At 45.2% G+C, this 27,543-nt stretch overlaps 1 protein-coding gene and 1 pseudogene across 3 annotated transcripts; one reads left to right on the forward strand and one right to left on the reverse strand.

Moving 5' to 3' along the window:
- Positions 1–9,417: 9,417 nt before the first annotated feature.
- LOC110548113 (L-gulonolactone oxidase-like) lies at positions 9,418–15,149 on the reverse strand (annotated as a pseudogene).
- Sumo2 (small ubiquitin like modifier 2) lies at positions 14,970–27,145 on the forward strand. 3 transcript variants are annotated; one of them, XM_060386408.1, is made up of 4 exons: positions 14,970–15,168; positions 16,569–16,700; positions 16,949–17,028; positions 22,459–22,530. In XM_060386408.1, the coding sequence occupies exons 1-4, from the start codon at positions 15,148–15,150 to the stop codon at positions 22,469–22,471; spliced, it is 246 nt and encodes an 81-aa protein (XP_060242391.1). In that variant the 5' UTR covers positions 14,970–15,147; the 3' UTR covers positions 22,472–22,530. The 3 variants fall into 3 exon arrangements, with proteins under 3 accessions (XP_060242391.1, XP_021491203.1, XP_060242392.1); XM_021635528.2 differs by lacking the exon at positions 16,949–17,028 and adding an exon at positions 26,486–27,145 and having other exon boundaries at positions 14,971–15,168; XM_060386409.1 differs by lacking the exons at positions 16,949–17,028; positions 22,459–22,530 and adding an exon at positions 26,486–27,145 and having other exon boundaries at positions 14,973–15,168.
- The last annotated feature ends 398 nt before the right edge of the window (positions 27,146–27,543 follow it).

Below are 27,543 nucleotides of genomic sequence, written 5' to 3' on the forward strand. Positions count from 1 at the left end.
TGTCTGTCACCATTGCCTGGCCAGTAACTTGAATTTTGGTGTGTGTGTTGGCGGGGAGGGGGGTGTAAAACAAAAGAATAAAATGAAAATTTCTCAATTCTTCAGTATTGATACTTTGGACTGAATAATCCTTTTTTGTTTTGTTTTGTTGTTTTGTTTTTAAGATGGGGTATCATTGTGTAGCCCTGGCCTGACCCGGAACTCACGATGCAGACCAGGCTGGCCTAGAACAAAAATCAATCTGCCTCTGCCTTCCGACTGCTGGGGTTAAATGAATGGGCCACCTCCACCCAGGCCAAAAAAGATTTACTCTGTATGTCAGGTGTGTGTGTGCGTACCGACATGTACATATGTGTGTCACATGCTTGCCCGATTCTCACAGACACACAAGAGGACATCAGGTCCCTGGAGCTGGAATCACAGATACTTGAAAACCTCCTGCTGCGGGTGCGCAGAAATAAGCCTGAGTCTGAGAGCAGCAGCGCTCTCAACCTGACTCATCTCTCCAGGCGCAACCGCCCCTCCCTTTCTTTCCCCAACCAGGGTTTCCCCATGTACTCCAGACTGTCCTAGAACTCACTGTGTAGACCAGGTTGCCCTTGAACTCACAGAGATCCATCTGCCTTTGTCTCCCTTGTACTGGGAATAAAAGTGTGAGCTACCTTGCCCAGTCTGACCTTGAACTCTGTTTTGTTTTTCTTTTTTTTTTTTAAAAAACAAACAAACAAAAAACCAGGTTCTTTCAGGCTAGAAAGATGTCTCAGTGGTTAAGAGCACATTCTGCTTTTCCTGAGGACTTGAGTTTGCTATCCAGCACTCAGACCATGTGGCTTACAACTGCCTGTAATCCCAGGAGGCTCTGACATGTTTGTGGGCACCTGCCCTCATGTGCGTATATCCACAGGCATACGAATAGTTAAAATGACGAAAATAAATTTAAAAAAAGAAAAAGAAACAGGGTTTTTCTACATAGCCCTAGATGTCCTGAAACTGATTATGTAGACCAGGCTGGCCTTGAACTCACTGATATCCACCTGCCTCTGCCTCTGGAGTGTTTGTATCGAAGGATGACTGACGTTGAACTGTTGATCACCCTCTACACCCGGAAAGTCCTGGAATTCTGTGTATGCAGCGCCACACCCAGGCAGATTATTTGATTCCCCCCCCATTTTGTTTTGTTTTAGATTTACTTTTTCATTTGTACGTGTGTTTGGCCTGCATGCATGTATGTGTACTATGCTTGTGTGTGGTGCCTTCCGTGACCTGAATAGAATGTCAGATTTTCCAGAACTGGTTCTGGGTGCTGAAAACCAATCCCAGATGCAGAACCATCTCTTAAGATATGGTTTCTCTGTGTAGCCCTGGCTGTCCTGGAACTCCCTCTGTAGACCAGTCTGGGCTTTCTTTGCCTCACAAGTGCTGTGATCAAGAGCATACATCACCACTGCCCAATTTGGTTTTGATTTTATAGTTACATGGTGGCACATATCTGCCACAGTGCATTTGTGGAGGTCAGAGGGCAGCTTCCAAAGTCATTTCTGTCCTAACAAATGGGTCTTGGAGGTCTAACTCAATTCAGGTTGTCAGGCTTGGCAGCAAGCACCATTAACCACTGGGCTGTCCTGCCAACCCTCATGTCTGTTTTGAGACAAAGCCCTACAACTTAGCCCAGACTACCCCGACACTTGCAGCAGTCCTCCCAGTCTGGCCTCCCTGGTACAGGGATCACAGATGTTTGTCACCACATCCAGCCAATGAATGTTTGCTTTAAAAGATTGCTGTTTGGAGCCAGGCCTGGTGGCACACGCCTGCAACCCCAACACTTTGAGAGGCAGAGGCAGGCAGATCACTGTGAGTTCTAGGCCAGCCGTCTACAAAGTGAGTCCAGGAGAGCCAAGGCTACATAGAGAAACCCTGTCTCAAAACAAACAAACAAACAAAAAAAAAACCCAATAAATAAATAAAGAAATGCTGTTTGGGGAGCTGGAGTTGCGGCTCACTGGTCAAGACCATATATGCCCTTCAAAAGGACCAGATATTGTTTTCCAACCCCACATCCATTTGTAACTCCAGCTTCATCGGAAGAACACTTTCTGGCCTTTGAAGGCACAGGTTCTCATGTATGCAGACCACACATAGATACACACATACACAAATGAAAAGAAAAACTAAAATATTTTTCAAAATAATAATAATTGGCCAAGTGTGATGATACACACATTTAACCCCAGCATGGAGGAGGCAGAGGCAGGTGGATCTGACTTTCAGTCTAGCCTGGTCTACAGAGTGAGTTCTAGGACAGCCAGGGCAACACAGAAAAACTCTGTCTCAACACCCCCTCTCCCCAAACGAAACAAAACAAAAAGAATAAATAGGGGTTGGGGATTTAGCTCAGTGGTAGATTGCTTGCCTAGCAAGTGCAAGGCCCTGGGTCTTCAGCTCTGGGGAAGAAAAAAAAAAGAATAAATAAAGAGCAATTTGAGGAAGAAAGGGCTTATCTTGGCTCCTGTGTTGAAGGTTGCACTACAATGTGATAGAGATGTCACCGCAGGAGAAGCTTGAGGTAGCTCACCATATTACATACAAAATAAAGCAAGCGTGATGCTGGGCCTGCGGACACACTCCTGTAATCCCAACTCTGTGAGCTCAAACCAACCACTGCATAGTGAGGCACGGTCTCAAAAGGGGGGAGGCAGTGATGAACCCCTCCTCGTGCTCACTTTCTCCTTTTTATTCAGTACAGCATTCCAGCCCAGGGAAGGTTCCACCCACAGCGGATGTCTCTTCCCATCTCTTTGTTTCGTTTTGTTTTCGAGATAGGGTTTCTCTGTATAACCTTGGCTGTTCTGGACTCAAACTTGGCTGTTTGTAGACCAGGCTGGCCTCAAACTCACAGAAATCTGCCTGCCTCTGCCTCCCTGAATGCTAGGATTAATGGCATGCGCCATCACGCCCTCCTACAGGTCTTCCCATTTTAAGTAACCTAGTCAGGATTACCCTCCATCGTTATTCCCAGGAGCTGGTCTCCACCGTGATCCTAGATCTCTTTGAGTAATTGAGAGTCCCTTTTTTTTTTCTTTTTGGAGCAAGGAGTCACTATGCGGCCCTGGGATGAAACTCTCTACAGACCAGAGAAGTGCCTGTCTCTCTCCCAAGGACTGGGATTAAGAGCGAGCACCATCATAGCCAGCTAATCATAGCCATTTTCTGACACTTTGTAATACATGTTTACAAAACAGTGTATCAAATGAGGAGTGCATCTTTAACAGCAGGCCTCGGGAGGCAGAGTCGGGCAGATCTCCGTGAGCTAGCAGGCCCAGCTAGTCTGCAGAGTTAATTCCGGGACAGCCAGGGCTTCGCAATGAAACTCTGTCATTAAAAAAAAAAGATAATCAAAATGATTATGAGGCAGATCAGAGGCAGGCAGATCTCTGTGAGTTCGAGGTCAGCCTGGTTTACAGAGTGAATTCCAGGACAGCCAAGGCTACATAGAGAAACCCTGTCTTGAAAACCCAAAAAATAGTTAATTAAAAATAGAAACATTTGCTATCTGGTGAGTTGCGCTTGTTAGCCCAACAGTGGGAGGCAGAGGCAGGTGGATCTCCGGGACTCACTGGCCAGGGAGTATAGCCATATGGTGATTTCTAGGACCCAATGAAAGACCCTGTCTGGAAAATCAAAAAGACAAAACAAGGTAGATGACTGCTGAAGGATGACACCTGAGGTTGACCTCTGGTCCCTACAGGCCTGGGCACATCTGCTTGTGCAGGTGTATGCAAGTTTCAGAATCACTGCTCTAAGTTATATCTGCCCTACATGTATAAGGACAGTCTGGGAAGACAAACGTGCTGCCCAATAAATATATTAGCAGGCAGTGAATGGGGACTGGGAGTGTAGCTCAGAGACAGACTGCTGCCAATCTTGTCTCTCTAAGTTTCAAAACCCAGCAGCACAGGCACAAGCAAAACATAAATTTTGTGAAACAATATTTTCAACGGACTCCATACTCCAACTGACATAGTTAACATGTTTTCCTGTCTGTCTTATGTCTCTGCCCGTGCCCACGTGTACAACATGAATGTGAAGACCCACAGAGGGCAGAAGAAGAGTCATCAGTCAGTCCAGCTGGAGCTTGAGTTGCAGGGAGCCAGTCTGGAGCAAGAATAAGGATGAGATGTGTCCAAACCCCAAAAATCTCACCTTGAGTCCGGCAGGAGTAAGGACCGTTCCCTCCCTGTCCCGTGCCTGCGTGCCCTGGTGCACGTAGCCTTGGGACCCCCACCTCTGCCACCCTTGAGGTCGTCACATAACCTGGTGGCCAGGTTTCCGTTTAAAACTTCCTCTCTCCTTATCAGGATGTGTCCAGCCACCACCTGGAATTCCTCTTGATGGGGATGAAGTGTTCCCACCACCTCAGCCCCAGCCAAAGATGTACGCTCACCCCAAAATCACCTACCCACTTCCCCAAGGTTTATATAGCCCTCATGCCCCCCAATACAGAAGTTTCTCCTTCCCTTTCCCTCACAGCGCTTACTGCTGAGCCAAGATCCTGCCAACCCACCTACACAGCTAAGCTTCATTCCTTCAAGTCTCTTATTGGTGCACAACAGTGCCTGGATACCCTGAGGTGGCACAAGAGCAGCATGTATTCTTTTTTTTTCTCCCTGAGGCAGGGTTTCTCTATGTAGTCCTGAAACTCACTCTGTAGACCAGGCTGGCCTTGAACTCAGAGATGCATCTGCTTCTGCCTCCCGAGTGCTGGGATCAAAGGTGTGCACTACCACCACCTCAAACTCACAGAGATCTGACTGCCCCTGCCTCCCTGAGTGCTGGAATTACAGGAGTGCACCACCACGCCCAGTGCCCAACACTCAGCAAATCAGCTTAGCTTAACCTCAGAGCCTTCTCTCCAGATTCCCAGCTGCTGCATTTAAATAACTGTAAGCTTGGTTCTTCGTACTGACTGCTGCTAGAATTTCCTCCATCTTGTGATGACCCAGGTAGAAAGTTGGAAGTTGTTTGGAACGACATCATCTTCTGCCTCAAGATTTCTCCCTAAGGGCTGGAGAGATGGCTCAGAGGTTAAGAGCACTGGCAGTTCTTCCCTACAAAGGTCCTGAGTTCAATTCCCAGCAACCACATGGTGGCTCATAACCATCTATAATGAGATCTGGTGCCCTCTTCTGGCCTGTAGGCACATACACAGGCAGAATACTGTATAAATAATAAATAAATAAATCTTAAAAAAAAATATTTCCCACTACATGGAGGAACCCAGCTCTCAGCATTGCCGCAGTGTTCACAGAGGCAGGTCAAGGATGCCACCAGACTTTGTTAAAGCAGGGAGACAAGCATGCGCAGTTAACACTCATATTATGAATTTATTTATATGTGTTTGCAGGATGAAGGGTGGGGATTCCAAAGCTCTAAATGGGCCGGGTGGAATGGTGCATGCCTTTAATCCCAGCATTCATGGGAGGAGACAGAAGCAGGGGGAGTCTCTGAATTTGAGGCTAGTCTGGTCTACAAGGTAAGTTCCAGGACTGCCAGGATTGCAGAGGGAAACTTTGTCTTGGGGGGAAGCTATCAAAGGCTCTATGATTCTTGGTCTCTACTCTCCCTTCATTTAATTTCCTTTCACTGTATACATGCATTTATGCCTGTGTGCATGTATGCATGTATGTACATACGTATTTATGCATGAATTTAAAGAGCTGGGACCTTTCTATGTATCCCAGGATGGATTCAGACTCACTACATAGTCTGTATTTGCCTCAGACTCCAGATCTCTACCTCAGAATTCCTGCTCGACACTGAGACTCCAGGTATACACCACCATTCCTGGACAACAACAAATAATCGATCGGGCTTCAGAAGAATTAGAGCTGTCCTGCTTAGGTTCTGCCTAATCCCTAGTAATGAAAACTTTCCTTGTAGTACCCCATCCTCATTCATTCATCCCCCACCTCTGTGTGTGTGTGTGTGTGTGTGTGTGTATGCGTGTGCTTTAAGGTTTATTTTATACGTATGAAAATTTGCTTCCATGCCTGGTGCCCAAGAAGGTCAAAAGAGCGTATCTGATCGTTAGGGCCTGGAATTATGTGGGTGATTATGAGCTACCATGTGGGTACTGGGAGCTGAGCCAAGTCCTTTGCAAGAACAGCAAGTGGAACTGGAAAGATGGCTCAGCCATTAAGACACTGGTTGCTTTTCCAGAGATCCCAGGTTCAATTCCCAGCAACCCATATGGCGGCTCGCAACCACCTGTAGTTCCAGTTCCAGGGAACTCCATCTGCTTTTCTGTCCCCCAAAGGCACTATATGCATGTGGTGTTGACACATACAACAAAACAAAATGAGTAAATATTACAAATTTTAAAAAGAGTAACAAATACTCTGAACTTCAACCTCCTCCTTTGTGTTTGTGCCAAGGTCTTGTTTAGAAGGGTATGCTGTATTGTCCAGGCTACCTACAACCTTGCAGTCCTTAATCAGGCCTTAGCTTTCTGAGTGCTGGGTTTACAGGTATGTACCACAATGTCCAGGTCTACTTCATCCCTTCTTTTGATCCATAAACTGTATTAGGTGTTGAAGAATGACTGGTGCTTTTGGTACTGGTCTCATATAGCTCAGGATGGCCTGAAACTTGCTATATGGTCAAGACTGAAGATAAATTTTATTTTCTTCTGGAACAGGGTCTCACTATGTACCTCAAGCTGGCCTGGAACTCACAGATCTGCCTGTTCCAGTCTTCCAAGTTCTGCCATTATGACATGCAAGGTTTATTCATTCAGATGATCAAACCCAGAGTTTAGTATATGCTAGTCAAGTACTCTGCCAACTGCTCATACTTCTAGTTTGTTTGTCTTACTTTTTGTTTATTTGTTTGTTTTGTTTTTAGAGACAGGATTTTTCTGTGTAGTCCTGGCTATCCTGCAACTCACTCTGTAGACCAGGCTGGCCTCATACTCAGAGATCAACCTGCCTCTGCCTCCCAAATGCTGGAATTAAAGGCCTTCAGGAGAACACTGCCCTGTTGAGGTGAACTTTTTGTGCACCTGTTGAAGATTGTCTTTGTATATGCAAATGCTAATTTTCTGTTTTGTCAGAGATCTGATTACAGGCCAGATTTTGGCACTGTTCTGCATCATATTTTGTAAGCATGCCCTCCAACACCTTCTGATTGGTTTAATAAAGAGCTAAATTGTTGCGACCCGCGTAATCGTCTCGCCAGCAAGAACGCACGCGGACTACAGGATCCTTCTGCAGCAAGCTTTATTACAATGAAAAGAGGAAGACCCCGAGCCCCAAAGTGGCGCTGTTTATATAAGCCCTGCTCCCACCAGAGTGGTGTGAGATGACGTATCATCCCCTGATTGGCTGCTCACCCATCACCCCATATGACCCCCCGGGCTGGGCTCCTGACTTGGCGCTATTGCCGAATGGTCATGAGCTCTAGGACTTGTTTACCAGTTTTGAGGGCGGAAGCCAGCGCCCTGGCGACCAAACCCCGGCTCTCCACACTAAATGATCTAGAGCAGATAGATGCAAGAAAGGAAGGTGACATAAATGCTGATTCCTCTACATGGAAACAGCTCTGAGACTGACTGAGACATGGAAATGCATCTGTGTAATCAACAAATCTTGTTGGCTCTAGAGTCCTCATGACTGTCCTTTCATATATCATGGATGAAGATTTATATTACAGTTTGGTTAGTACGGCACAGACAAACAAAGATTGATGCCTTTCATCTGCTCAAACAAACAGCTAATTTGTTCACACTGCACATTCCACACATGTGTTCATGCAGAAGTGTATATTACCTTTAAAAGTTTGTGTGTTTTCAGAGCAAAAGGACCAGACACCAGTGAAGACAAGACAAGTATCCCAGATGATCCCACCTCATAGACTGCCTCAACAGCAGTTTCCTCCAAGATCTGCAACTAGAAATCAGAGGGGATTAAAGGCCAGCCTGGTCCACAAAGTGAGTCCAGGACAGACAAGAGAAACGCTGTCTTGAAAAAAAAAACAAAACAAAACAAAAATCTGCATCCAGAACAACTTCAAAATGGCTAGCAAAGATGGTCCAGCCTCACAGACCACTCCAGCCAGGACTTCAGTTAAGCCCTGAACTTTCCTGTCACAGAGGCTGGACAGCAACCCTGTCGCGAAACAACAACAACAAAATATTTTTAGGTTGCTAATGCACATTATAATAGAAAATTATTTAAACACAGAGCTTTGGACTCACTAAGACAGGATAGATAATGGAGTAGTTTCTCTATGGTTGCCAAATACAAATGGACTATACATTGTGAATATAATTTTTTTTTTGAGACAAGGTTTCTCTGTGTAACAACTTTGGCTGACCTGGAACTCATTTGTAGACCAGGCTGGCCTCAAACAGAGATCAGCCTGCTTCTGCTGCCCAAGTGCTGGGATTAAAAATCATGTGCCTGGGCTCGCTTAGAGGTTAGGAGCACTGGCTGGCTGTTCTTCCAAAAGTCCTGAGTTCAATTCCCAGCAACCACATGGTAGCTCACAACCATCTACAAATGAGATCTGGTGTCTTCTTCTGACCTTCAGGCACACATGCAGCAGAACGCTGTATATATAATAAATAAATAAGTTTTTTAAAAAAAAAGTCATGTGCCACCATGCTTGGCTGTGAATGTAATCTTTACCTGAGAATTTGCATAATTGTTTTTTTTTTTTTAATCTTCAGAGTCTTTTAATTCTTACAAAGTACCTGGAGCATCTTGGTTCTCCAAGGAACACCCCAGAAAGGCCACAAAGAGAACTGAAATCACATTTGTGAAGAGGAAGATGAGAACAATACCTGGGAAAAGCAGGGGCTTGGTGAGATCTCAGTCCAAAGAACTGTCTCTGAGGGGAAGGGAGAGAACCACAGGGATTAACTGTTGATCTCTGTTAAGAGATGAGGTGTGTTCCATTCTAAAACCTCCTGAAAGAGACACTGTGAGGGGCAGGCCATGGCAATCAGAAGGCCAGGTGAACCCATCTGGAAGATGGCTTAACCAGGACCAACACACAGTCTATCTGAAAGACCTTTAAGGGTAAAGGAAAGCAAATTATGCTTCATGACACCTCTGTGCCAAAACTCTTGCCAAGGGATCCCTTCTGGAAAGGGATGGAGAACTGTAGGCCCAACAATCTCTCTATACCTGATGGATAGTTAGAACCTAGAAATGACCAAATTCCTAATCTGAACAGATATGACATGTCAGGGATCCCCTTTGTACTGGGATGGTTGCAATATATGTGTGACTCATGGAAATGCAAACAGGAATTTGAGTGAGAGGTCACATCTCGCCTGGGGTGTTATGAAGATGGTGGAGAAAGGAGCAGAGAGGTCCTCCCCAGAGCCCAGCCATTCTCTGTGGTCGAGAGAGGAGGTCAGCCCACTGTGCCTATGAGACTCCTCCGCCCCGCAAAGGCAGCAGGAGAGTAAGGGGTCGGGATGGCTTGTTTCCTGCTCAAGTAGAGCACCTTTTCCAGGCATGAATTCAAGAACATTCCAGTGGCGTCCAGCTTCTCACAGATGTCACAGAACTTAGGAAAGGAAGCTTACATTTTCTCAAAGTCCCTCCTGGTGCAATTGTGGGCCTTTGCCCAGTGGGGCCTGCCTCCAGACTTCATGATGGTCTCGTAGGCCAGCCACCAGCTCAGCCGAGGCACTCCCTTGCCATAGAGCCTGTACATAATGATGTTCGTGGAACAGTTGTCCCTCCAGAAGCAGGAACTCAGCAGGATTTCATCACCTTGGTTGAAGCATCTCCATGCTACGACTTTTTTTTTTTCTTTTGGGGGTTGGAGGATGGTCCAGCATTGCCTTTAGCTTCAACAGGGCCTTCTTGGTCTTCTCCCTGGGAATGACCCAGTCTTGGACATGCTCCTTGAAGCAACATTCACTGGTAAAGATTTTGTGGCTAAAGTTTCTGCTCTCCTTGTGGTTGAACAATAGCCAGAAGAAGAAGCAGTTGATCCAGCCCATTAGGCATGGCAGATAGGGGCTGATCCAGAGCAAGGACTCCATTAGGTAGAACCCGGGGGCACAGTCCCCAAACCAGTTAGAAACAGAGGAGGGGGCTTTGTTGGTGTGGTCTTGGTAGATGATGCTGACATTCTCACTGTGAGGAAGCCAGAGGAAGTGGGAGAACTCTGACTTCTGCAGGTGGCTGTCCAGGTTGTTATGGAGCTCTTTGAGGGCAGAAGAAAAGGATGTCTCCGGCAGGTAGAACTGTGGTATGCACTGCAGGTGAGGATGATGCCCAGACAGCCCAGGATGCACCTGTGCAGTCTAGAACACATCTTGACTCAGAGTGCTCCGGGACTGCCTCATCAGCCATCTTCAGGGTCACGGCCACCACCTGGGTGGCCAGGATGCCATGCTTGGTCCTTGGGTTCAGACAGCACTTCCAGATTAGAGAGGGCCAGGCCATGCTTGTCCAGCTGTGAGTGCAGGTCAGCCAGGAGGATGTCAGTCACTGATGTGGGCTGGTGGCATATCTCTGAACTGCAGCCATTGGTCCTCACCCAATTTTATTTATTTATTTATTTTATTATGTATACAGAGTTCTGCCTGCATGTACACCTACACAGCAGAATAGGAAACCAGATCTCTTTATAGATGGTTATGAGCCACCCTGTGGTTGCTGGGAATTGAACTCAAGACCTTTGGAAGAGCAGTCAGTGCTCTTAACCTCTGAGCCATCTCTCCAGCCCCTCACCCAATTTTTGAGTGGAAACCTTTTTAACCCTATGCTTAGTGGGGTCCGATGGCTTGACTTAAAGCATTTCCACAGAAAGTTGAACAGAGCCCTGGGCAGCAGGTGCAGTGGTCAGGCAACCTCAGCTCTTAGCTACCTCAAGCAGAATGGAATTCTCATTTTATATAGTCTATTGATGTTAGAGAAACAGCCTTTTTTTTGGACTAAAAGGGGGAGATGTTGGGGTGACCTTTTGTGCACTGTGTCAACGTCGTTGTCTTTGTATATTCAAATGGTGATTTCTGTGCTGGCAGAGATCTGATTACAGGCTGGACTTTGGCATTGTTCCACATCACGTTTTGTAAACACTCCCTCTAACACCTTCTGGTTGGTTTAAGGAAGAGCTGAACAATGGCCAATAGCAAAGATAGGAAAGAAAGGTGCAGCTTCTGGGCAGAGATAGAAATTTTGGGGAAGAATCAGGGGTGAAAGGGTCCTCAGACAAACATGGAGGAAAAAACAGGCACCAGGACTGAGAGACAGAGGAAAGGTAACAGGCCACGTGGCAGAGTGTATCTCTGAGTCATTAGTGTGATCTGACAATCCAAGAAAGCCCATTATAATATGCACCCAATTCTTATACTGCCCAGATTTTTTTACATATTTTTCTCTGAAGCCTTCCATGGAAATTAAGGTCTGGAGTCTGAGTCACAAGGCCTGCATCCTATAAGGTTTCTACCACTTCAGGGTGGTTGATAAGTTGTGCAGCTTCTCTGTCGAGATAATTACCAGAGGCTTCTTGAGGACTAAGGACCTAGCTAGTCTCCTCACTTGGTAATCACTCATTTAATGTCTGCTACTGCTATTCCTTTCTGTGTAAACTTACTGCACTTTCTTTTTTAAAAATGTTTTTTTTTTGGATTCTCCTTGAGCTGGCAGTTGAGAGTCAAGAACTGAGCTGGGTGCGGTGGCACATGCCTGTGATCCCAGCACTCAAGGAGGCAGAGGCAGTTGGATCTCTGTGTGTTCAAGGCCAGCCTGGGTCTACAAAATGAGTCCAGGACAGCTAAGGATACACGGAGAAACCCTGTCTCCAAAGCCCAAAACCTAAACCCCAAACCCCTCACCCCCAAAAGAACTGAACTCCAGTCCTGTGTAAGAACACCAAACATGGGCTGGAGAGCTGGCTCAGAGGTTAAGGGCACCAGCTGCTCTTCCAGAGGTCCTGAGTTCAATTCCTAGCAACCACATGGGGGCTCACAGCCATCTATAATAAGATCTGGTGCCTTCATAATAAATAAATAAATAAATCTTAAAAAAAAAAAAAAAAAAGAACATCAAATACTCTTATCCAGCAACGTTTCTCTGTAGCCCCTAATTGTGTTTTTGTTTTTTGAGATGGGGTTTCTCTGGGTAGCCCTGAACATCCTGCAACTCGATTTATAAATCAGGCTGGCCTCAAACACAGAGACCCAACTGTCTCTTTCTCCCGATTGCTGGGATTAAAGGCGTGCCATCACTGCCCCACCTTGTTTTTAATGAATGAATCAATTTATTTATTTGGGCAGTCTGCATATGTGTGAAATGACAACTTGTGGGAACTGGTTCTCTCCTTCCACAGATAGGTTCTACCGAAAATGGGCCATCAGGTGTAGTAGCAAGTGCATTTACCTCCTGGGCCCATCTCTAGCCTTTCACGAACAGTGAACAGAAGTTTTTCAGTGTGTTATTTTATGGTGTCGAGGACTACTCTCTGGCCTAGGATATGCTAGAAAAGTGCCCTCCACAGACACTTCTCCCCAGCCATGTTTTTTCTTTTCTTGTCTGAGCTATGGCTTTCCGGGTTGCCTAGACTTCCCTAAAACACATATATAGCCAAGGTAGGCCTCAACCTTGTGATTCTCTGGCATCCTTCCAAGTAGCTGGGATTACAAGACTTCACTGTATATGCATACCCTTTGTGTGTGTGTGTGTGGTTCTAATTATGTGTTTTGCCTGTATTTTTGCTGTACACCAAGTGCATGCAATATTCTCAGAGGCCAGAAGCGATTGTTAGATCCACCCTGGGACTGGAGTTACAGACCATGTGGGGATTTTGAATTAAACCCCAGTTTTTGGGAAGCCAGTACCCTTAACCACTGAGCCAGCTCTCCAGACTCCCTGTGATTTCAGCACTTCCCTAAACCCATTTTGCAGAACTCTTGTGTGCTTTTGGAGTATGTGTCCTTGTTCACACATTGGAATATGCATTTTATATAAAGCCCTTCTTTGCCTGAAGGTGATTTGTAATTTAGTGTAACTTTGATGGGGGCTAGGTATATTGTGAAGAGATTCCAGTCTCCTGGATGTTAGTACTTAAATGACCTTTGTGTTGTTGGAAGCCCCCACATGCTAATTAGGGTGAGTTATACTACACATTTGTCTCTGCAGTTCTACAGGATGGGGAGGCATGTTGTGGTGACAAAACCCCTGAGGCTTTAGTAGAACTTCACAGACCAGGAAAACATCTTTTTCTCTGTCCCGAGTACTGGTCGGTCAGGCATCCACCTTGTCCACTCCCTGCAAGCTCTGTGATATTACACAAAATGTTTAATGTTTTCAATACTCAGGAGAAAATATTTGCTTTATCCTCTTGGATGTTTGGGGGGGGAATTTCAGCGCTTAGGTGGCAGATGCAATAGGATCTCTGAGTTCATGGGGAGTCTGGTCCACAGAGCAAGTCCCAGGAATGTGTGGCCTGCTTATCTTGCCTCCCTAAAGATTAAAAAGAAGTCTGAGGGGCATTCATGCCTTTAATCGCAGCACTTGGGAGGCAGAGGCAGGTAGAGCTCTGTACCTTTGAGGCCAGTCTAGTCTACAAAAAGAGTTCTAGGACAGCCAGGGCTACACCAAGAGACTTTTTTTTTTTTTTTTAAGTTAGAAGTAAGTGAATGGTAATGGAAAGACTTAATTAGTCTTTGTGGAGGAAAATAGTAAAATTTAAAGGTCTGCAATAAAGGTTGGTGGGGCATGCCTTTACTCCTAGCACTCTGGAGGCAGAGGCCGGGGATCTATGTGAGTTTGAGGCCAGCTTGGTCTGCAAAGTGAGTCCAGGACAGGCAGGGCTACACAAAGAGATCCTGTCTTGAAAAAGCCAAAACCTAAAAACAAACAAACAAAAGTCTGTAATAAAACTCTAAGAAACAATTATAAGAAAATTTGATGAAGAAAAGGATTCTGGTATGCTAAAGGACAAGCCTGAGGTGATAGAAAAACAAAACTTTTCTGCAAAATCACAGGGAGTTCAATAGCACACATTACTAGATCCAGCAAAAGGTGACCTTGTAGAGAGTTTTAGTGGAGCTATGGGGACAGTAACAGATTGCAGTGGATTGAGGAGTAAGTGGGAGTTGAGGGGGTGGAGACAGCTGGCATGGACATCTTTTATGCTGTTTGGCCGACAAGAAACATTATGGTGGCAATGTAAGATGAGAATTCTTTTCCCGTGGTAATGCTGAAGTAGAAGAAAATACATGGATACAGGGTATTCTAAAACCAAGTGAGAGGCACAGGATGGGATCCATAGTGCAGATAGCAGGTTCAAACGGGAGAATCCTGCTTCTATTTTGTACTGGGTAAAGGGTTTATTTGCGTAAGCTTTATGTTGGGTCGTTTTTTCCTGATGGGCTGTGTCCTCTTGAGTTGGGAGACAGGCCACAAACAAGGAGTTCCTTGAGTGGATACAAAAACATATTTCCTCAGTTGGTGCAGTGTTACCAACAGGTTGGAAGATATTTGGGGTTATGGGGTTGGAAGAGATTTGGGGTTATGGGGTAGGAAGCTGGTTGAGGGTGAAGGATAAAGGGACTGGGAAGTTTGATGGGCAGAGGTTGCATTTGTTCTACTGAACAAGAGTTTCTCTCAGAAGCTGCTGCTGCTGCTTTTCTGACTTAGGTTCCCTCTTCCACGTGGAGTTGGTCTAGGCTCACGTCTAAGGCCACAAGCCTTCTTGTCCTCGCCGAGGACCAGCTGGAAGCCATTTTGATTTTGCTCCACCAAAGAAGGAGGACAATACAGCCCCGCCCAGAGCCAGGCGCGCCCCCGCGGCGGGAACGGTGCGCGTGTCCGCGCCTCTTCCCGCCGGCCTGGCCGGCGCCTGGCCCAGGCGGCGGAGGCGAGGGCGGCGTGGGGGGGCGGAAGGGGTGGTTATGTAAGCGTTGCGCGCTCCCGCGAAACGGCAACCAATGAGAGGCCCCGGCCGCTCGTGCTCGCGCACGCAGGGTGGGGGGAGGGAGCGCACGACGTGCGCGCGCCCTCTGCCTCGTCCACCGCTGCCGCCTCCTTCTTCTGCCGCTCCTGGTGCTGCTTGTGTGCTCCTTCAGTGCGGACCTGGTGCCTCTTTTGTGAAGCGGCAGCTGAGGAGACTCCGGCGCTCGCCATGGCCGACGAGAAACCCAAGGTGAGCTCGGGGCCGCCGCCTTCGCCCCGCCGTGCGGGCCGGCGGGTGGCGCGGCCCTGGGTCCGGCCGAAGCCCGCCGCGGGCTTTCCTGCCCGCCCGGGGGCCCCCCACGGGGCCAGCCGCGGCTCAGGCCCGGCTCCGCGCCATTTTCCCCTCTCGCTCTCTCCCGCCCGCCCGCGCCCGAGGAGGCCCGCCGCCCTCCCCCGCCCCCAGGGCCTCGGAGCGCGCGCGGCGCGGGGCGGGCGGCGCATCGCGGGGGCCCGCGGGCCCGGCGGCCCCGCGCTGGCTCCTCGGCGGCGGCCGGCGCGTGTGCGGAGAGCGTTGGGCGCGCGGAGCCCGGGTCGGCGGCGGCGGCGGCGGGAGCCCGCGGGCCGGGCTTCCCCTCCCGGGGCGGGGGCCGCCCCGAATCAATGGGCCGTGCTCGGCCAGCCCCGGATCGGGGATTCCGGGTCGGCCCCACTCGAAGTCCACGGGCCCGCGGGGGAGGGGCGGCGCCGCTTTGCAGGGCGCCCAGAAACCCGGACCCTGGCGGGAACCATGTGGCTTGTTGTGGTTGGAGGCTGAGGCGCGAGCGGAGACGTGATGGGCTCAACTTGAGAACGCGCCTTCTGAGGCACCCGGAGACCTGGCTGTGGACGAGGGAACTCGCATCAGTCCCCAGGGCGCGCTCCGGCCTCGACTCTACCTGGGGACTCGGGATTAAAGAATCCTTGGACATTTACATCTGATTTTGCTGAAGTTCGGTTTGGGTCGCAAGCAGCGGGAAGACTACGCGAAGACTGTGCATTCCATCCATGACAGCAAAGGGGAGGGGAAAATAAGCTCTGAACTAAAAATGAAGCTGCTCATAAGAGTCGAACGTTAATCTGCCAGTGCAGAAGGGAGAATCGGAATATCCCTCAGTTGAGGCTGTTTGGTTTTTTTTTTTTTTTTTTTTTTTAAGATTTGTTGATTTGATATGGTCTTCGATCGGAGTTTGCTAACTTAATCCAGAGGGATAGCAATGAGTTTTGAAATGTAAGGTATGGTTTTCTCACCACCCTTCCATCCGTTGTTGTACTTAAAACACTTTGAAAAAAGAAAGAACGGGGTTAGTGGGAAGCAGAAAATTTTGGTGATGACGGGGAAATATGCCATTTTAGAAAATTCAGCCTCAAAAACATTACAGTAAATTGAAGAGGACTTGAGAGTGTGTTGGTGCGGTTGCTAGTGTCAGTGTTTCTGTAACAGCCTTGTAACACTTGCTGCAGGCTTTCTCATCTTTCAGATCAGCAGCTGGGAACAGCTGTACAGTGTTTGCTAGAGAATAAGAGAAACCTGTTGATTCTGAAGCGTTTGGGCCTGCTGCTTTAAAGGTGTTTCACATTTTCCAAATTACACTCTTATTTTTCTTTCAACAGGAAGGAGTCAAGACTGAGAACAACGATCATATTAATTTGAAGGTGGCGGGGCAGGATGGTTCTGTGGTGCAGTTTAAGATTAAGAGGCATACACCACTTAGTAAACTAATGAAAGCCTATTGTGAACGACAGGTGAGGAATTGATAAATGCACTTCCGCTTACTCCATTTGTACAACCGAATTAGGAGCAGAAAATAAACTATCACAATTTTGTCATGACTATTTTTGGTAAGGTGAATGTGATGGTGTGCTTTGCTGGTAGGTAGGTTTATTATCTTTCTAGTGCCAAAAAACCACTAACACCTCTTTAATCTCCTCTACCAGTTCCCAAGGAGATTTAAAAAAAAAAAGTGAAATTTTTTTTTTCTTTTACTATTTAGGCATTGCCTTCTGTCAAAACATTTGAGAAATCTTCTAGATGTGATGGCCAACACCTTTATTCCCAGCACTGGAGGCAGAGGCAAGCAGATCTCTTGAGTTCCATGCCAGCCTGGTCTACAGAGATAGTTCCAGGACAGCCAAGGCTATACAGATAAACCCTGTCTAAAAAAAGAGAGCATTTTAACCAATTTGAATTTGTGGTATTACAGTTTTTCTGAACTATGTAGATTCTAGCCTTCATTCCCCCCCCCCAATAACCAAAAAGGTTATAATGTAGAGGGGCCCAGTGGCATTTGCCTGTAATCCCAGTGCTCAGGAAGGCAGAGGTGGATGGATCTCTGTGAGTTAGAATGTCAACCAGGTCTACAAAGTGAGTCCAGGACAGCTAAGGCTACAGAAAGAAACACTATCTGGAAAAACCAATTTAAAGAAAGAAAAAGGTCATAATTTTTGTATGTTTTGGGGATTGAAGCCAGATTCATGTACCCGAAGCCATTAGATTGCCTACTCGGCTCCTGAGGATATAAAGATTTAATTCTTTTGAGTAAAGCATGAACACTTAATATTTTACACATTTATATTTCTATATTAAATAAGAAAATTGTTATATAGGTGTCAAGAGGAAATAGTTCTCTTTGAGTGTTGGTTTTTTTTTTGTTTGTTTGTTTGTTTGTTTTCTTCTGAAACAGGGTCTTCCTGTGTAGCCCTGGCTGCCTAGAACATACCATGTAGATTAGACTGACCTCAAACTCAGGCAGTCCTTTAGCCTTTTCCTCATCGATAGGGTAGCAAGCCAGGCTCATTCTCTTGATTTGGACAAATGTTGGAGAGTCAGTGCAAGTTTTACTAGTGCTTCCCTTTGGAATGCTAAGTCAGTACAGCAAGGGCAACTTTAAAGATGACAGCTCTATTTCCCACACTTGTTCATCAGCTGTAATAATGGCAGAAGTAGCCGGGCACAGTGGTACATGTAATTCCAGTACCCAGGGAGGCAGAGGCAGGTGGATCTCTGAGTTTGAGGCCACACTGGCCTTCTAGGACAGCCAGAGCTATGCAGAGAAACCTGTCTCGAAAAACAAAACAAAGTTAACAGAATTTGGGACGGGCCTTTTTGAGGTGGCTCTGCAAACCTGATTGTATTCAATTCCCGAAAGCCACAGTAAAGGGAGAGAACCACTGACTTTTTTTTTTTTTAATGCGTTAGTGGTTTTGCGTGCATGTATGTTTGTATAAGGATGTCAGATCCCCTGTATCGTATTACACAGGCATTGTGAGTTGCTGTGGGTGTGCTGGGAATTGAATCCAGGTCCTATGGAAGAGCAGCCAGTGCTTTTAACCACTGAGCCATCTCCAGCCGCGAGAACCAGTGACTTCTAAGAGTTGGTTTTGTCCTGGGATCTACTCCATGCTGGTACTGTGGCACATGTGTAGCCCCACATGGAACAGAATAGCAGAGTCATGTGCTAGGCAAGCATTCTACTATTCTATTTCCCAGCACTCACAAACCCCCCCCCCCACACACACACTGAGTAGGTAGAGTCTTTAAAAAGGGGATTATCAGGCTTAGGAATAGACATAGTAAAGTAGTAGAGCATTTCCCCACCATGGGGAGACCCGGAGCTCAGTCCCTTGTAAGTAGTTGGGAATGCGGTTATTATCTGTTACCTACCATTGAAAGTTCATCACTCACAGGTTTCTGGGGAAAATCCAATTTTCTAAAGTCTGATATTTTCATTTGTTGAGGGTAGGTCTCTCAGCCCCCATCTGACCTTAACTGTATATAGCCTTGAATTTCTGAAAGTCCTGTGTCTAGGAGTATAGGCGTACTTCACACAGTTTTTGTGATGCTAGGGATCAAATCTAAGAAAAAATTCCTACAAAGTGATCTTGTATCTCCAGCACAAATTTGGTAGTTTTTATTATCTTGATACATTATCTAAAATTTCTGTAATTCTACTTAAATGGTTATGTTTTAAAATATGAAAACTTCAAATACTAGGTATTAGAAAAGTAGTGCAAGATGTGTTAACATAGCCTATAATATAATTTTCAATATTCAAGAGGCTGACGCAGGAGAATCTTGAACATCAAGGCTAGTCCAGGCTATATAGAAAGGCTCTGTCTGATAAAAAGGGAAGCAGAAGAAACTGGGTATGGTGGCTCACTCTTGTAATCCTAGCACCTGGGAGGATGAAGTGTTAGAATTAAAAGTCATCCTGTATTGGCATAGTTTTTTAAATCTATTTATATATCTTTTATCTTTTTTCTCCCTACTCCACCCCAATCCCTTGCAGTACCAGGTAGGAGAGAGAAAGGGCTAGTGGGAGAGGAGGCCTAGTTCTCTTTAGCTGCTTCCTGCTGGTTAGGGTCATTGGGTTCCTTAGAGCCAATCCTGTACTTGTTTCAGGAGATCTCCAACTTCTTTTCTCAACAACAGCAACCAGGAGCAGCAAGAGCAGTCTTGTTTTTTCTCTGAGCTCCGCACTCTCTGGGCTCTGGCATTTATTCTCTTTCTAGAGTCCTCAGATTCAAACTATTGGCAGCCAGCAAAGAGCTCCTTAGAACCCATATGAGGCTAATAGTCTACTGCGTGGACCATCTGCACCAGTCCCACATCTGGGACCAAAACAAAAACGTTTCTATCCACAACAATCCTGGGCCAGGTGGTAATGGCACAGTCATCCCAGCACTCAGGACCCAGAGGCAGGTGGATCTGAGTTTGAGGCCAACCTGCTGCTCTACAGAGTTGAGTTCCAGGATAGCCAGGCCTACACAGAAATCTTGTCCTGAAAAACCTCAGTCTTACTTTTTGTGAGGTTTAATAGAATTATTATACCTAGATTTTTTTTTTTTTTTTTTGTAATGCTGGGTGTTGAACCCAAGGCCTCATGCATGCTAGTCTGTCACTTTAGTTTTCACAAGAATCTTAATTACTTGTACATTTAAAAAAACAAAACAAAATTAGGCTGGGTGTGGTGGCACATATCTTTAATCCTAGCACTCTGGAGCCAGAGGCTGGTGGGTCTTTGTGAGTTCAAGGCCAGCCTGGTCAACACACAAACCCTGTCTCAATAAACCAAAAAAAACCTTAAGTTCTGTTCCTGACTGTTAAGTATGTAAATATAAATGCTAGGTTCAGAAAGAAAAAAAAGATTTTTAACTTTCATGTGGTTTTTCAATTAAGAGGGATTTATACGAATCACATAACTGACTCCTTAAGAGTTAGGGGTCAGGGCTGGAGAAATAGCTCATTGGTTAAAAGCTGGCTGCTCTTCCAAAGTACCTGGGTTTAATTCCCAGGACCATATGTCAGCTCACAACTCTTAACTCCACCAGAAGATCAGATCATTAGAAACAGTGAGGGATGGCACCAGAGTCTGTTGGTAGAGTTGCCTGATAATTCACAAAGCCTTGGTTTGACCTCTAGCACTGAGTAAATTTGGCCCCACACTAGAGAGGTGGAAACAGGATTAGGAAGATGTCATTCTCTACTGAGTTTGAGGGCCACCTCAGACCTGGCTTCCAAACCATGAAATAGGTGCATGCTGTCAAAAGACTTATTTGGGTTGATGGTAGAATGTTTGCCTAGCAGACATGAAACCTTGGGTTCAATCCCTACCACCAAAAAACCAACATACAAATGAGTTGTAGGTCAGCTTAGTCTTAGTATTAGGTTCCAGGACAACCAAGGTTTTTGTTTTATATTTTGGTTTGCTTTCTAATGCTCAGGAGTTTCTGGGTTCATATTGCAGTGAATTAATTTTCATCTGTCCAGACTATGCATCCCATCAGACCCCAGACTTGTCCATCCCAGTTTCCACCCTGCCTGCCTTCATTACTTTTTTTTGAGACAGAGTTTCTCTGTGTAACAGCCTAGACTGTCATGGAGCTGGCTCTGTAGCCCAGGCTGTCCTCGAAGTTAAGTAGATCCATCTTCCATCTGCCTCCTTAGTGCTGGGACTAGTAAAGGTGTGTGCCGTTTCCTGAACCTGTGAAACCTTTTTTTTTTTTTTTTTACAAAGGGGGGAGTTGGGTCTGATAGTATACATCTCACGAGTGTATGTAGTGAGAGTTCCAAGGCTTCCTAGGCCCTTAACAACAAATTTGTTTTCAAAAGGCGTGTGTGCACCCATGTACTACATGCCACACTTAGAGTCAGGACAGCTTGGTAGAGTTCATCTCTCCTCATTATGTGCTAGGGAGTCAAACTCAGATCATAAGGCTTGGTAGCCTTTAGGCTCTAAACCATCTCATACCTCTCCCTCTTAGGTGTTTATGTGTTTTAACTTTTAGTGTGTGTGTGATGATGGGAGGCTGAAGGAAGTATTTTTGGAGCCAATACTTTTTTTGTTTTTTGAGATAGGATTTCTCTGTATAGGCCTAGCTGTCCTCAAATTCTATAGACCAGATTGGCCTCAAAGAGATTTGGCTGCTTCTGCCTCTCCAGTGCTAGACTAAAGGTATGCCACCATGCCTCCAGCTTGGAATCAGTTCATTCCATCCACCTTTAGGTGAGTCCAGGGATTGAATGGATTGCCAGGCTTCCATGGCAAGACCTATACCTACTGAGTGGTACTGCCTGTCCAGACTTTGTATTTATACCTCTAGAAATCACTGGAGTCCCCATTCAGTAACTGTTGAAGCCAAAACATTGGAATTGTTAGATCTATCAGCAGATACTGATCTGTACTTTGTTGATACTAGCCAGAAGCCGTAGGACACGTTGACCACAAATAACGAATGTTTATATGCATAGAAAATGTTAGCGTATATTGGTGGTCCGTATAAAAAAAAAAAACCTCAAAATCCTAGGGTTACATATATTCATTTGTAGGGTTTTGTTTGGGTTGTTTGTTTGGTTGGTTTTTTTTTTTTTTTTTTTTTTAAGATTTATTTATTTTATGTATATGAGTGTTCTATCTGCATTTACACCTGCCAGAAGAGGGAATCAGTTCACATTATAGATGGTTATGAGCCACCATGTGGTTGCTGGGAATTGAACTCATGACCTTTGGAAGAACAGACAGTGCTCTTAACCACTGAGCCATCTCTCCAGCCCCTGGTTGGTTTTTCAAGACAATTTCTTTGGTGTAGCCTTTGGCTGTCCTGGACTCACTTTGTAGGCCATGCTGGCCTTGAACTCAACAGTGATCTGCCTGCCTTTGCCTCAGGAAAGGTGTGTACCAACGCTGCCCAGCGAAGATTTATTTATATGAATTTTTCTTCTGTGTTTGTGCCTGTATTTCAGAAGGAGGGATCAGATTCCATTAGAGATAGTTGTGAGCCATCTTATGGTTGCTGATAGTTGAACTCAAGACCTCTGGAAGAACAGCCAGTGTTCCTAACCACTGAGCCATCTCTCCAGCCCCTATTTATAGTTCTATCAAAATGGAATTTTTATCCATCCTGGTCCATATGGTAGGACAGCCAAAGCTACATAGTGAGACCCTGTCTCTAAGAAAAAGAATTTCCAATGATTATGTACTGTTTGCTTTTAATCTCTTGTTAGGGTTTGTCAATGAGGCAGATCAGATTCCGGTTTGATGGGCAACCAATCAATGAAACAGACACACCTGCACAGGTAAAGATCTCTACTTTTAGGAAAATTGTGTTTTATATGTGTTTGTATGTTTTTATGCTTGGGCCTGTGTGTGTGCAGAGGCTGGTGAGGACATCAGGTGTCTGCTGTATTGTTCTAAGCTTTAATCCCGTGAAACTGGGTCTCTCCCTGAACCTGGAGGTTGGCTGCATTCACCCTCTTCTCATCCTCTCACATCTGCTGCCCATGGTGCTGGCATATCTTTTAACATGGATGCTGGGGATTCAAATGCTTAGCATTCTCTTTCTCTTCTCTCTCCCTGAAACAGGGTTTCTCTGTGTAGCCCTGGCTGTCCTGGACTCGCTTTGTAGGCCAGGCTGTCCTCAAACTCAGCTATAATTTTTATAGTTTCATTTTATGTGCATTGATATGTAAGTAACAGCTCCTTTGGAGCTGGAGTTAACAGTTGTGAGCTGCCATGTGGGTGGTGCTAGGACATGAACTCAGGTCCTTCGGAAGAGCACATAGCGTTCTTAACTACTGAGCCATCTCTCCAGACAACAAATGCTCAGCTTTTTATGTTAGTACAGGGTCCAGTCGAAGGTCCTTATACTTGGGAAGATCTACTAGTATATCCAGCCTTGTGGGGTTTTTTGTTTGTTTTTTCAAGACAGGATTTCTCCCTGTAGCTTTTGGCTGCCCTTGAACTCTATAGACTAGTCTGGCCTAGAACTCAGAGATCATCCTACCTCTTTCCAAGTGCTGGGTTATTTTTTTTTTTTTAATTTTGATTAATTATGTATACGGTGCTCTGCCTGCATGTATTCGTACACGCCAGAAAGGGGCACTCATTATAGGTGGTTATGAGCCACTATGTGGTTGCTGGGAATTGAACTCAGGACCTTTGGAAGAGAAAGCCATCTCTCGAGCCCCACCCCAACGCTTTTTTTTGTTTTTGTTTTTTTTTTGTTTTTAAGACAGGGCTTCTCTGTGTAGCCTTGGCTGTCCTGCACCAGTCTAGCCTTGAAGTCACAGAGGCAGGCAGATAGATCTGAGTTCTGAGGTCAGCCATGGCTATACAGAGAAACTCTGTCTCAAAAAAAAGAAAAAGTTGTTGAAATGAAAACTTTGTTTTTCTAGACTGTAAATTTTGTTGTTTGCTTTGTTCTTTGTTACTGTAGTACTTACTCACCTTAGAATTATTGGGCCTAGAAGAGTTCTTCACAGGTAGCTGGCTGTTGAGCCTGACTGTTTTAGTTTCTGTATAAAAGTGATTTTTTAAAAATCTGTTGTGATACTTTTGGTTTTCATCTATTCTTGGCTCAGTCTGCCTACTCTGTTGCCCTTGCTAGCTGGGTTTGACTCTGCATATGTAGGTGACTCTTTGTAGACTTTGGCAGTGCTCTAATTTCTTTGACCTAGCACTGAGGTTTTTGGTTTTTGCTTTTTTCCCTATAATTCTGCAATATATGGTTGTCTTTGTCTGAAGCATTTGTATCCTTTCCCACTAAAACTTCCGTTTAAGACTGGAAAAAAATTTGATTCACTGAATTTTATTTTTTTTCTCTTGAGAAATAATTTTTTTCCTCTCTCTCTTTTAGCCCTGGCTTTTCTAGAACTCACTCTGTAAACCAGGCTCGCCTCAAACTGGAGATCTGCCCGCCTCTGCCTCCCTAAGTGCAGGGATTAAAGGCATGGGCCATTGCCACATGATCTTTTATTTTTGTTTGGTTTGTTTTTGGCTTTTGTAGTGATTGTGCCCGTCCCTCCTGAAATTTACAGGAGCATACAACCAAGGTTGGCCTTTTTTTGAGCCATATGTGTTTCCTAAGCTATCTTGAATACTGAGCAGGCCTCCTGGGATTACAAAATTTGAGCCATTGCTTGATTTGAATTTCAGCTTTAACTCTCCAGTAAAAACTGGAGGGGAGCTGGGCATGATGGCTTACACCTTAATTTAATCTTAGCACTCAGGAGGTAGAGCAGTTGGATCTCTTGAGTTCCAGGCCAGTCTGGTCTGCATAGTGATTTCTGGGACAGCCAGAGCTAGACAGTGAGATGCCATTTCATCCTGTTCCTACTCCCCAGAAAGGAAGAAAAAAACAAAACAAAACAAACCTGGAGAGGAGTGGTGGGGAGCTATGGCTCAGTAGTTTTAAAAAGTATGTTCTCTTGCATAGGAGGCTCACAGCCTTCTGTAGTCCAGTTATATGTGACCTGTGCTCTCTTGTGTATAGTGGACACTGAGCTCACTTGTAGTGTGGGTGCACTTGAAGGCTAAAAGGTAGGAGGGCTCTTGGCTCAGCAGTTAAAGAGCCCTGGCTGTTCTTTAAGAGGACTCAGGTTCCTTTCTTGGTACCCACACAGTTGCGCAACAATCCTCTGGATCTCCAATATATGAATAATGGTGCACATGCATACATGCTGACAAAATATTCTGACCTGGCCATGATGGCAAACACCTATCCCAGCACTTGTGAAGCAGATGTAGGCAAATCTCTGAGGCTATCCTGATCTACACAGGGAGTTTGTTTGTTTGTTTGTTGTTGTTTTGAGACAAGGCTTCTTTGTGTAGCCTGGGCTGTCCTGGACTCAACACACCCTGATCTGCCTGCCTCTGCCTCGATGAGTGCTGGGATTATAGGCATGCACCACAAGCCCAGCTGGATCTTCAGTTTTTTATCTTCCTGTGTGCACCTCCCAAAAGCTGAGGATGAATGAAGTACTTTGGAATTTTATTTTTTATTTTTTAAAGCATGTGTGAGGCAGGGAAGCGAGATAGGACAATTTTAAGATTCAATTCTCTCTTTACACTGTGTTCTGGAAAAATCAAACTCAGATTGTCAGGATAAGGTAGTCAGACTTGCAGGGCAAGCACTTCTACCCACTGAGCCAACTGGCTTGCCATAAAAATAACTTTTTAAAGATAAAGGACTAACTTAATTTCTATACAGTGTTGTCTTAAGTGTTAAGACCTTACTATCATTGTGGTTGTTTTATATGAAATGGCTAATGAACCTTGAAATTCCAAAATTTGAAATTGGCTTTATTAAACAGGTAAAGCAATTTAAAACTTTACTTTGAGTTGGTCATAGTAGCATATACCTTTAATCTCAATATTTGGGATGCAAAGGCAGATGGATCTATGTGAGTTTGAGGCCAGCCTGGTCTGCAAAGCAAGTCTAGGACAGCCAGGGCTATACAGAGAAATCCTGTGTCCAAAAAAAAAAGTCTATGAAAGTCTGTGTATAAATGTACATGTGCCTCTGTACATAAATCTGTACAAATACAGATGCAGTAGTAGCCCTGTTTAGTACTGCGTGGCTCAGGTGCTGGTTTTGAGATGGCTCACTGCATCTCTGACTGGCCTGGAACCGTGACTGGTTTCCCAGTCACACAAGTGCTCCACTGTGCCTGCCTGCTGCATAATTTAAAAGTGGTGATTTTTAGCCTAACGCCTCTTTTTTGTTGTTGTTGTTTTGAGGATGTATAGCCGACATGTTATTTCCTAAGAGCATTGTGCCTTATTTAAAATTTTTATATTGGTGTTTAACTTACCAATCTTGTTTTTTCGTTTGTTGTTTTTTTGTGTGTTGTTTTGGAAGACTGGGTATCACCTCTTGTAGTCTAGGCTGGTGTCAGAATCCAGAGTCCCAGTCCTGGAGTGCTGAGATTACAAGTGTGTGCTGTGTGCAGCCCTGTGTTTAATAATTAGGCTAATCAAAACTTTGTTTAAACCCCCAGTATGTGGCAGACTGAGGCAGGATTGCAGGTGTTTGAGACCAGCCTGTGGCTGGCACCACATTCCTTTTTCTTGAGCTCCATAATGCTGCAGTTTCAGACAGGTGTGTTCTACCATGCCTGGTTTTTATGAAACTGACACCTATAATTGTGTCAGTGGGTATGGGGTGTGTACTTTTTTGTAAATTTAATATGAAAACTAGTCAATTTAAATTCTTCCTCACTGGTATTAAATTTGTTTTCTTTTCTGTGCTAGTTGGAGATGGAGGATGAAGACACGATTGATGTGTTCCAGCAGCAGACAGGAGGTGTCTACTGAAAAGGGAACCTGCTACTTACTCCAGAATTTTGTTATAGACCAAGAACACATTCTCAATTAGAAAACGGCAATTTGGTTCCACCGCATCCTGACTACTACAGTATAGTTTTCTCTATTCTTCATTTCCCTCTCCCCATCTCCTTATTGTACATAAAGTAACTGGTGTATGTGCACAAGCATATTGCTTTCTTTCCTTTTTCTTTTTAAACTAAATGGCCAATGTTCTGTTTTGGTTGACATCAGATGGAGATGGTCGGGGAAAGTACTGGTTCTGTGAAATCTCCCCTTTTCTCCATTAGAGGCATGCTCATTCAGCTCTTATCTTTATATTCCAGTAAGTTATTTTTCTCTCATTGTTTTAACAAAAGAACCCAACAACATAAAATCCTTGCATACCTTGTTCGATTGGAGAATTTTAATGTTTTTCATTTATCATTGTAAAACCAAGGACAATTTTATAACTTTTTTGTACGTAGCTGTTACATGTAGGGCAATCTGTCTTTAAGTAGGGGTAAATTACTCTTGAACAAAATGATCCTAGATAGTTTTCCCTTCAAGTCAAGCGTCTTGTTGTTTAAATAAACTTCTTGTTTAAAATGAGCTGTTCTCTTTATTCTGAGGCATATTAAATAGAAATGTTGCTTAAGTCCATGTGTGTTGGCTCACACCTTTCTTCCCAGCACTGGGCAAGTAGAAGCAGGAGGATCTTTTCAGAATTTGAGGCTAGCCTATTCTACATAGCCAGTTCCAGAACAGCCACAGCTGTGTAGTGAGACCCTATCTCAAAAATAGCTAGAGGAAAGCAAAGTCAGGTGTGGAGTCACGTGCCTTTAGTCCTGGTACTTGAAGCAGAGGCAGACAGGTAACTTGGAAACAACCTGGTCTACATGCTGTGTGGTGTGTGTTTTTCAGGCCAACTGGGCCAATATAGTGAGCTCTTAATAAAGGAAGGAGAGGGCTAAGCAGTTAAGAACCCAGCCCCCATCTCACAGCTA

This window comes from Meriones unguiculatus, chromosome 7 (genome assembly GCF_030254825.1).
Source record: "Meriones unguiculatus strain TT.TT164.6M chromosome 7, Bangor_MerUng_6.1, whole genome shotgun sequence".
Classification (NCBI taxonomy): domain Eukaryota; kingdom Metazoa; phylum Chordata; class Mammalia; order Rodentia; family Muridae; genus Meriones; species Meriones unguiculatus.